Source organism: Nicotiana sylvestris, chromosome 7, assembly GCF_000393655.2.
Source record: "Nicotiana sylvestris chromosome 7, ASM39365v2, whole genome shotgun sequence".
NCBI lineage: Eukaryota > Viridiplantae > Streptophyta > Magnoliopsida > Solanales > Solanaceae > Nicotiana > Nicotiana sylvestris.
Genome location: NC_091063.1, coordinates 9,515,130 through 9,526,052, shown reverse-complemented (window position 1 = coordinate 9,526,052; position 10,923 = coordinate 9,515,130). Strand labels below are relative to the sequence as shown.

The 10,923-nt window shown below is 31.7% G+C and overlaps 1 protein-coding gene across 1 annotated transcript; it reads left to right on the top strand.

Annotated features, from left to right (window-relative positions):
• Nucleotides 1-1,684: 1,684 nt before the first annotated feature.
• On the top strand, nucleotides 1,685-2,468 carry LOC104215847 (auxin-responsive protein SAUR78-like). The gene has a single exon (XM_009765771.2). The coding sequence runs from the start codon at nucleotides 1,762-1,764 to the stop codon at nucleotides 2,146-2,148; it is 387 nt and encodes a 128-aa protein (XP_009764073.1). The 5' UTR covers nucleotides 1,685-1,761; the 3' UTR covers nucleotides 2,149-2,468.
• The last annotated feature ends 8,455 nt before the right edge of the window (nucleotides 2,469-10,923 follow it).

Genomic DNA, 10,923 nt, shown 5'->3' with positions numbered 1-10,923 from the left:
GTGTCATGTTTAGAACAGACTTAGTCCAAATTAGCAAAACGCAAACATCCATTTTAAAAACATGAGTACTTATGTCCAAATGTTGACAGCATTTTTCCAATTAATTAAGTATGCCTTACATATATTTTTTCCCAAAGCATGTCCTGTTCCACTGAACAAATAAAATACGAACAGGGAATGGAGTTTCCTTGACTATTTTAATGATTACCCCTTTGTCTATTTTGTCTTTTCCCTTTCATTGAAAACCTCATTCAAATGGTAAAAGAACAACATTTTCTTGTAACCTTTCTGGATGGTTCATTTGGTTTGGAGCAACATTCTGGGATCAATCCCGCCCTAATACTTTCTGGATCGAATCTGTCGCATAGGGTTTGCTTAATTTCATGTGTGGTTTGCACATTATTACACGTGGAGTATTTACCCGATGCACATAGATTGCTTACCGAAAGGCAAAGATTGTTACAGAAGTTGTAGCGTTCTTTGAGCTCCAAAAAAATAATATTTTTTTTTAAATATCAGTCAGTGGGTAAACTTCCAAGTTATTGGTCATATTCAAAATTCTTGTTTCATTATGTATATTAGGATTAGGGGTAGAAAAGTAACTATGACTAGTACGGGAAGAGAAAATCAATGTATTTAATTAACTTTTACACTGAAGTGATTAGAAAGCTACAAGTTGGTGAGTCATCTTCACTTCCAACTAAGCTAAGATGTAAAAGTTCGAGTTATTTATGAGAAGTGAAAATCACTGTCGATTATTTGGAAGTGAGTTATATCATATGCTGTCAGACCTTTTTATAATAATTATTTATTATAAAAGTCAAATTTTTTTCAAAATTTATTTTTATGTTATGTTATAATATATATTTTCTATAATAGTATTTCACTATATCAATTAAAAAATATCAAAACGAACGAGGCTGTTAGAAAGGTTTGACAGTATATAATAGAGATTAGAGAATGGGTTGTGAGTACTTGTGACTGAATAAAAGAAAATAATCAAAACAACTTTTTTCGTCCATTTTATTTGACGCTCTTATTTTTTATCCATTCCAAAAGATTAATACTCCGTCAATTTCAATTTCTATGAGGCCATTTGACTAGATATAAAATTTAAGATAGAAAGAAATATTCAATAGGTTATTAAAGGATAAAATAAAAAATTTATCGTTAAATTATTAACAAATATAAAAGTGTGTTACTCTTTCTTTTTTTAAAAAAAATAAGGAAAGAGTACTATATATGTAAAATGAAATGGAGGAAATATATATCTTTGTTACTGGAAAACATATTTTAAATTTATATTGTTATGAGACTTGTTCTAGTTCTACATCACGAAATATAAAATTATGAGTAATTTTGGTATATTTTACATTTCCTAGTGATAAGTTTTTCTTTTTTCTTTCTTATATTTTATATCCAATTCAAAATGGATACAAGATGAAAAAGAAAAAATTTTACCAAATCAATATTCACAAGAAAAATAAAAAAATTTAAAAAAAAAAGAAAAGAAAAGAAAAAATCTAGAGGTTCTCTCAAATAGGCAGAAAGCCGCAGCTGGTTTTAGCTGACCCCAACAAAAAGGCCCCCCCAATATGCAAATGCTGCCCATTATAAATTTCCAAATTTACCCTTCCCCCTTTCCTTATATATCCGAACCTTCCTCCCACTTTCTCCTCAAACCTCACACTCCGTTCTTCTTCTTCTTCTCTTCAAACCCTCTCTTTCCCTTCAAAATTTTCCATTTATAACCTTACAAAAATGGCCAAAGGAGGCAAACTCACGAAACTCAAATCTGTGTTAAAGAAAATGCAATCCTTCAAACTCGGCCGCGTAAATGGCAGCGCCGTCGTAGCCACACATCATTCTTCCTCCTCCGACAACGATTCCTTTTCCGATGATAATCACTGCTCTAACAAAAATGTGTATCCTGTCTATGTCGGAAAATCGCGCCGCCGGTACCTTCTAAACTCCGACGTCGTTGACCACCCGCTTTTCCGTGAACTCGTCGAAAAGTCCGGCGATTCTGAAGAATATATTACAGTTGGATGTGAAGTTGTTCTCTTTGAACATTTGCTTTGGATGCTTGAAAATGCTGATCCTCAACCTGAGTCATTGGATGAGTTGGTTGAATTTTACTCTTGCTGATGTGGAATAACTGTCAGTAACTGAATGGAAAAAAAAAATAACTGTGACGTGGACGTGGTAATTGGATATGACCACCCACTATCTCGTATATAGCTGTAAATTTTTCTTTTTTGGTCATATGATTTTGATTAATTAGCGGTAGAGAGAGGAAAAAAGAAAAGAAAAAAAAAATGATAGAGAGGATTAATTAATTAGTCCATTTTTATAAGGCAAATTTCTTATTTTAAGAGAGAAGCCTAATGGGTGATTATTGTTATTCAGTCAATGCATGTTTCATTCTTTCTCTGTAAGTTTTTACCTTTATCCATTTTGTCCTTCAATTTCTCTCTCTTTTCTTTTTCTTATTTGAAACCAACTAACATCGACAGTGCTGGCATTTTGCTTTTTACTACGGTTAAATAAAAATAAAGGAAAAATGACATTATATAGTCACTCTTAAAATAATAGTCTAATATATATATATATATGTTATATACAAAAATTAAACAAACTTTGTATACTTTTTCGGCTATAAATGCAAATAGTTTCTGAATGAAACACTCTAAAAGTGATTGTGCCCGAAATATAAATTGAAGTGTACTAGTAGTTCTTAATGGTCCTTCTTTCATGGTATTATGTGTTTTCAAAATTAATTAAGTAGGATGACTCCAAAGAATTTACTTAGCATAGAGTCAATACGTTTATCTCTAGGATATATAAACACACCTTAAACTTAGTTAATCTAAATTTTGAATTCAGCTTTATAGAACTACTAATTATCGATATATAGTATAAATTTATCTGAATTCGAGCCCAGGGGCAAATTTATAAGGTAGTTTATGGGGCACGTGAATAGATGGTCGTTTTGCCAAACTAGGTATTTTAGCTAATATTATTTGTTGGCACCTATGTTACACAAAGACTGAATGGTCCCTTGGTTGAATATATTTACCCAAAGGAATATAGATCAATTCTTAATATTTTTTTGTCTCCTAACCTTAATGGTACACCCATATTTTAGAAGTCCTAGATCCGCCTATGGCGGGCCAGGGTTAAAAACAATAAAAATTGCTATGCTAATTAAGCGGAGTTGGAATCAAGGTGACATATTATGCTAAGGTTATCTAATGTTGAAAAATATCATAAATTGATACTACTTGATTTAAACGTACTACAGCTGTTGGTCTTTTTTTTCTCCCTTGTTACAGCTGTTGGTTGGGTCACCAGTTTTGAATCCTTTTTTGGTGTTTGTCCTTCACATTAACTATATTGTCCAAATTAGGGCTTGAGCTCCTTATACACGTACTCACTTTTCGTACGTATAAATGGAAATTGATCCGTCAATCTTTTTCCATTAATTCCACAACCCATTACCACTATGTTGTTTGAGTTCTGGAGAAGCTATATAGATTTAAACGTGATGAAGGAGTTAAAGTACAAGCTGTAAGATAATGATGGGGATAATTAAATGTCCACCTTAATTACTTAGCTTGATTGCTTAGTTAACCATTAAAGTTTATGGTAGATTAGTAATTATTTCTCCATTTTTAGTCAGAAATCTCGAGTTCCAGCTTTGGAATGGATTCGTCTTCGGAGGGGGCCGCATTATCATTTTTCCGATGCGAATCCGAATTAGTCGGGCCTAAGGCTAGTGCAGAACAAAAAAAAAGGTAGAATAGCCCGATACACAAAGTATCATGCATTCACGTAGGGTCCGATAAAGGATCACATCCCAAGAGGTGTGAAGTAGATAGTCTATCCTAATTACTAACGTGGAAACAACTTTATCGTTGCTCCAAGGTTCCCTTCAGATAAGAAAAAGATAGGTTAACTAGTTAGCATGCATGTAAGTTGTAACTGATGTATGATTTTGTCTAATAGTATAAACTTCGTCTTTATGATTTGCAGATTTTCAACTCTACTACGTACGCTTGAATTAGTGAAAATAAATACATCGGTCCTACTAATGACTACGTATTACATAATAAAAGTAATTTAAAAAGGAGATTTGCAGCAACCAGCTGGTTGAGGTGTGTAAAGGTACGACATGATAAGAATTTAATGCTTCTTCCTAATGAAGCTGAGTCTTTAGTGGAACTGCTAGTTGTCTTGATAATATGTTAGCTCTTAAGCAGAGAAAAAAAATTAAAATTTTGCAATTTTTTTAATTATAAAACCCATAGCAGAAGGAAAAGAAAAGGGTAGTTTACATAGTTTATGATACTAATGATTGGGTAGTTGAAGATGCTTTTGGTTTTCCAAGAAACATCTCTATTGTTTTTGTTAATATGGTGATAGGTATAATGTATACATAATAAAAAATTATGTACCCAACACACGCTCTTTGTTTGTAGTTTTGTTTGTTGGTAGAAAGATATTCTTATTGCCCTTTTGAAAGAATGTATAAAAAAATTAAGTATGGATTAAGGGAGGATTTTTGTATATTAATTTATTAATGCTAAGTGAGAAGACACGAAATTAAAAGATATCGTTCCTAACACAAAGTGAGTACCTTATTATCTGTAACGACGCGTTTCTATTAATCTTTAAACTTGTTATAATATCCTCTTATTATACTTCATCTGCCACCAGTACAACAAATCTATGCATTGTGCAAATTAAAAATTGGTTTACCACTCGGCAATGTAAGGAAAATTCGAATTCTGAAGTATGTTCTTAGAGGTTTTAACTGAACTTAGGGGTGCATTGATTCTGTATAAGGTTGGGTTAAAACTCTTATTACTCTATAACTTGTCCAGTGTTTTAGTTGCGAAATGGTGATTGCATATTAAACTCCACGTAGCTAATTAATCCTTATTTCTAGCAAAATAAAAAATCACATTAAACCTATTAGGCGTTTGGGCACAAAAATTGTAATTTTTGAGAAAAAAAAAAGTAGTATTTGGAGTTAAGTTCAAAAATGGTATTTAGAATTTGAAATTATGTTGGGACATGCACTTGAAAAAATATTGCAGTTTTGTGAATAGGAAACAAAATATTTTGAAAATTTATTTTCAAACATTGTCAAAAATTTGATGGACAAACACAAAAAAATCATTTTTTTTATTTTTTTTATGGACAAACTGGTCCTTAGTACACTAGCCAAACGAGTTGTTGACCTTGTGGTACAATTTATTCCTGATCGAATAACTTTTTGATACTTTTTGTTTCCCGAGATTATCTAAGCACAATACTGAAATAATTTTACAAACATTTATATTTGTTTTTACCACTTTGATATGAAGAAAATTACAATTTATATTATTTTTTTGTGCGTTTTGAATATTTAAATTTTAATTTAAATAAGATTAAACTAATGGTAGTATCTGATTAGTTGATCGAATTAACTCTCAATAAGCCAATATTACTGTCGAACAAAATTGAGCTAACTCATTTTTGAAAGAGTTCAACTTTAATCGTATAAACCTATTTTTTACGCTATCGGGTTTACCTAGCTAAAAGAGAACAACAAGTAACTGTTTAAAATAAGTGAGATTAGAAACCTAAAAAACTATGTTCCTAACAGATTACTACTTGTTACAACTTCTTGAATTAATAGATTAATCGTATAAAAATTCTTTTACATTCCATCAGTATATATTAAGTTAAATATCTTTTTTGTAATACTACTCAGTGTCACTGTTTATATATATATAGTCAAAGCATAACTTAGCATTCAAACATCAAATTCGTTTAGCATTATATATATATATATATTTCCCCACAAGGGAAAAGTAAAAGCAAAGTGAGGAGTATAATTTGATTTGAGAGTTGATAAAGTTGATGAACTTTAGAGAAAAGAGAGGTTTAGGAAATATTATACCGCCGGACCTATCTATGACATCTCTACGTAATAGCCGTTCATTGTAAAAATTAAGTTATTTTTAGAACAAACAAGACTATTATATAGTGGTTTGACTATATTGACAAAGCAAAGGAGAGAGTACAGAGGGAGCATATATATCGGTTAGAATAGATGCTGAAATGACTAAACAAAATGCAGCAACCAAAGAGAAGCTGACAGCCGATGTTCTCGGCTTTTTTATGAGAAGACATTCAGTCATGCCTGCTTATGCCCAATGTACTGCCCATGGCTAGAGTATATCATGCTCTTTCTTTGTCTCCCCCCGGGGTGTGTTGCTAGCTTCTTGTTTATCCTTTTCTTTTTTACGCATTCGGTACTACTAATCTGGATTTGCATCGAATAAGGCCGGACACTCAAAGGTAAAATGCATTTACCAAGAGGTTCTTCATTTTCAAAACTTCAATGGAAGACATCTGGTTAATTAAAGGTGGAGAGATTTCAAACTATCCACACCATCTAATCCACGTATTGCTATAGCATTTTGGTTACGGATTCAACTGAACACATAACTTTCAATACAAAGTATGGATTTTCTATGCTGAAGGTATTAGGTATTTGAGACCTATTAGCCCTACGTTTTTTAAATTGCAATGGATAAGCCTAAAACGTTGTTTTTTTCAAGTTCTTTTTCAGAACTTGAATGGAAGACATATGGTCAAAGATGGAGAGATCTTAATTAACTATGGAATTTTTACCTCCTATAGCAAAGGTTAACACCTTATTTATTTTAAATAAATATCATTTAAAAAATTGTATTCTATAGATACCTTTTAAGGTTTATAGCAAAATATTTAATTTTGGTTACTTTCTAGCCCTAAGCCACTAAATACGCTATTCAGTTACACTATTTTCTTTCTCTTTCTACTTTGATACATCTCATTCTCTTCCCCCATCCCATTAAAATTTCCGCTCTTCTCCTCCTTTCACCGAATTTGTGCAAAGCCCACTTCAGAACAGGTTCACTCTCCTTCAAGTCTTTCCCGACGGCGACATATATCATATCGTCGGCCACTCTCGCCGCGGGCATTAATTCACATGTCCAGGAAGAAAGGGGGTTGAGTGCAACAGAATCTAATTGAAGGTTGGAATCTTTTTTATCGATTCTTGAATTTTACTATAAGTTTTCATGTTGGTCTTTTATTCTTTCTTTTTTGAATTCTTATGTTTAATAGTTTTACAGGATGTGTGGGAACAGTGAGATTCAGGATTTTGCTCGACGGCGGATTCGCCAGAAATTAGTGTTTGTTCTTGAACAAAGATGACGAATTTTGGGGCTGAGCAACTTGATTTTCTGTTAATATATTTTAATGTATTTTCAACGTATCACGCTGTATTTTCATGTATTTCATTGTATTCATTATGTTTTTTTTCCATTGTAATTCAATGTATCTCGTTGTATTCCATGTATTTCATTGTATTCACTGTCTTTTTTTCTCATTGTATTTCAATGTATCCCGTTGTATTCTATGTATTTCATTGTATTCACTATCTCGCTATATGCCAAGAATGTATTCATATGTTTTTTTAATTAATTTAATTTATGTATTCAGATGTATTATATAGTTTCTCTGAAAATTGCTATGTTTTTGGGGTATTTTTCGGTTGAGAATCTTTTTTATAATTGAAAATACAAAATTTGTGTGTTATAATTGGGTTTGTTGAGTTATATTAGGAGTCTATTATGTTAATTGATTCACTTTCCGCTTTAAAAACAATGTAATCCCTTATTTCACGTCGTGAATACAGTCGAATACAATAATCTGTCCAGCTGTGATCTCATGTTTCACTCCATAAATACAGTCGAATACACTCGAATACAACAACTAATTAGCTGGACTTCCCTGATTCACGCCTATTTTTGCCACTGTATTCATGAATGCAATAGCTTAAATACATCAAATACATCTTATAACCACAGAAAAATATCTATAATCCGTAATATATCAAATGATATCTATAGATCACTAATTACTACTAAAAGATAGTGTTTATGAAAATTTCTCATTAACTATCCACAGCAGCCCTTCGAGAATAAGTCACCAAACATGTTGGCATCACATTTTCAGAACATACTCAGTAAACATTTATTTTATTTTACTTAATTCTTCTTAAGTAAGAACTTAACTTAAGATATAAGAAAGGCCAACCATTAATCCTAACAGTATTTTATGCAACATTGAATAGTTATAAGAATTAAATGAGCGAAAAGTTTTGTTTATCTCGAAAATACAAGTAACAATTAAATTTGATTAGTGGTTTTAAAGATATGTGATTTAGTTCAATACTAATTAATAATTAAGAGATATAAGGTAGAAATGAAATGTTATTCAGCACTAGTGACCTCGAGATGGGTCTAGAACAATAAGAACAATTAGGCAAGAAAAGTAAAGTAAGAGCAGTAGAGCTAAGGACAATTCTGACAAACAGTAGGCGAAAAAGCAAAGAGTATATTTTTTGCTCAATGATTAGATGATGTTACAAATGATTGGGGTCCCCTTTATATAATAGGGGAACCCTAAATAAGGTATATTTCTATTTACAGTGAGGAATATTCTTGATACAGCTGTCTAACCGCCTAATGCGGAATCGTACAATTCTATTCTGGGATTTGCGCCACGATCTTGGGGACGTGGCAGGAATCTAACTCATTCTGTACAGATCCACAACAGTACTATTTCGGGGTCCAGCATACTCGGTTTCGATATTCCTCGTACTCATATCTCCGAGCATTGCATTCTGTCTCCGAGCTTGAGTCCGGTCCATCAGGCTCGACCTCGACCTCGAGCCTATAAATCGAGTAGCCCTGATTTCTACCGTATACAAGTTTGAGAGACCAACCCACGTGTGAGTGCGACGAGAAATCTCATTTTAGCCGTACAACGACCCCCCTAATATTTAGCCCACAAATCCTCCATCATTTTAAGACAATCTTATGCCTGATGCCTCGTGTGGTTTGTCCACCAAGTTTATGTTTTTTTTTTTCAAATAATCCTCCAAATTTACGGATTTTCTTTTAAAAGTTTTTCTATCCTAGAGTTTTTATATTTTGAAGCTAACAAATTTTTTAACTTCGGTCGGTGAATTTATATCAAAATTGTTCGTTTCTTCAAGTCAACGGAACCTTGACTGTAAATATGAGACAGAAAAACAACAAAATATTAAAGCTTGGACATCTCAAGACACATCCAAGTAGCCAACAGATCACAAATTCACTAACATACGATTAATAACATATTTTCTTTTTGGTACGTTTCAAAAAGAATTAATGGTCCCTTTATAAATTTGAAAATAATTTAATTTAAACTTTCAATTCTACCCTTAATGAGAAGCTTTTTTAATCACACAAATACTTTGAACCCCTTTCTGACTTGTTTAGGACCACAAATTCCAAAAGTTTTTATTTTTTCTTAAACTCGGTGTCTAGTTAAACAAATTCACGTAAATTAGAACTTAGGGAATAATTCTTTTAAAAAAAATACTTAGAGCCCGTTTGAACATAAGAATTTTTTCACTTTTTCTTTCGAAAAATTTTCACTTTTTTTCGAAATCAGTGTTTGGCTTAAAATTTCCAATTTTCACTTGAAGATGAATTTTGAAATTTTTCAAAAATTCAAAAAACTCCAAAAAACTATTTTTCAAAATTTCACTCAGATCACCCACAAAATTCAAAAACAACCCAAAATTATATTCGTGTCCAAACACAACTCTAAATTTTAAATATCATTTTCATTTGAAAAAAAAAATTAATTTTACAATTCTTGTGTCCATACGCCCACTTAAAATGTTGAAAAGTTAAAAGCTACAATAATCACAACAGCAACAATAAATCCAGTTTGATTCTATAAATGGGGTTTAGGGATGGTAGTATGTATGCAGATCATACCCCTATCTCATAGAGATAGAGAGGCTATTTCTGATAGAACCTAGGCTTAAGAAACAGTGAAAATAAAGCAGCCAAGTAGCAAGAAAAGTTAAAAGCTAAAGAAACATTATCTAACACCTATATAATACTGTCATTTATTTTTAAGAAAAAAAAAAGAATAAAAGAAAACACGCCATTATCGAAGATTATAATAGGATGGATATGATACCTGCATCATTAATCAGATGTCTCGATTCGAGCCCTTTTATGAATAGTAAAAGAATCTAGTAGGAATTGATTCATTGATTCCTCCTTTAGTAAGTTCGAATACGAATTAATCAGAGCTCCAATACGAATATCGCGGATGAAATGTGCTTCGGAAGCGCAAGGGGCAAGGGCCAAAATTGTCTATTCGCCACTGTACAACAAGTAGTACTGAAAAGAGACGTAAAAGAGCTCGTAATAAAATGGGGCCCAAAGCGTTATTAGAAGAAAACAGAGGGAGAATAAGCAGATTCGGCCCACAGCATATTTTTCTAAACTTGGTGGGCCTAAAGCTGTCATTAGCCTTTCCCCAAATTGTTTTCCTCTTTTTATTTTGTCTTTTTTCCTCCCATTCTACTCTATTTCACTTATTAATTCAATAAATAGTTTAGATTCTGATGGTATAAAAAATCATGCAAATTATATTACTTAAAAGATAATTTTAGGTAAGTCAATTTTCTAATCATTGATTTACAACTTAAAAGAAATGATAAGTAACATGTAATAACAAGTTAAATATCTAATTTTGAAGAAAAAAAATTATGTTATCAATTTCTATAATTAACTTAAAACTTTTTAGGTGGCTGAATGAGTGACTAATTGAGTTGATCTCTAAAATCTATCGACTTTTTAAGGGATTACTATAACATCCCATTAGAGGTGGATCTAGAATTTAAACTTTATAGGTTCAACCTTTAAAATTATTAGCATTTAATCTACTACATTTTTAAAGCTATAAATTTATATATATATTTTTATTATAATTTTAGTAAATTTTACACATAAATTTATATTTGGCCTAAAA

What these genes read in the sequence shown, in the direction of transcription:
- LOC104215847 (XM_009765771.2), top strand. Translation starts at nt 1,762, where the DNA reads ATGGCCAAAGGAGGCAAACTCACGAAACTCAAATCTGTGTTAAAGAAA.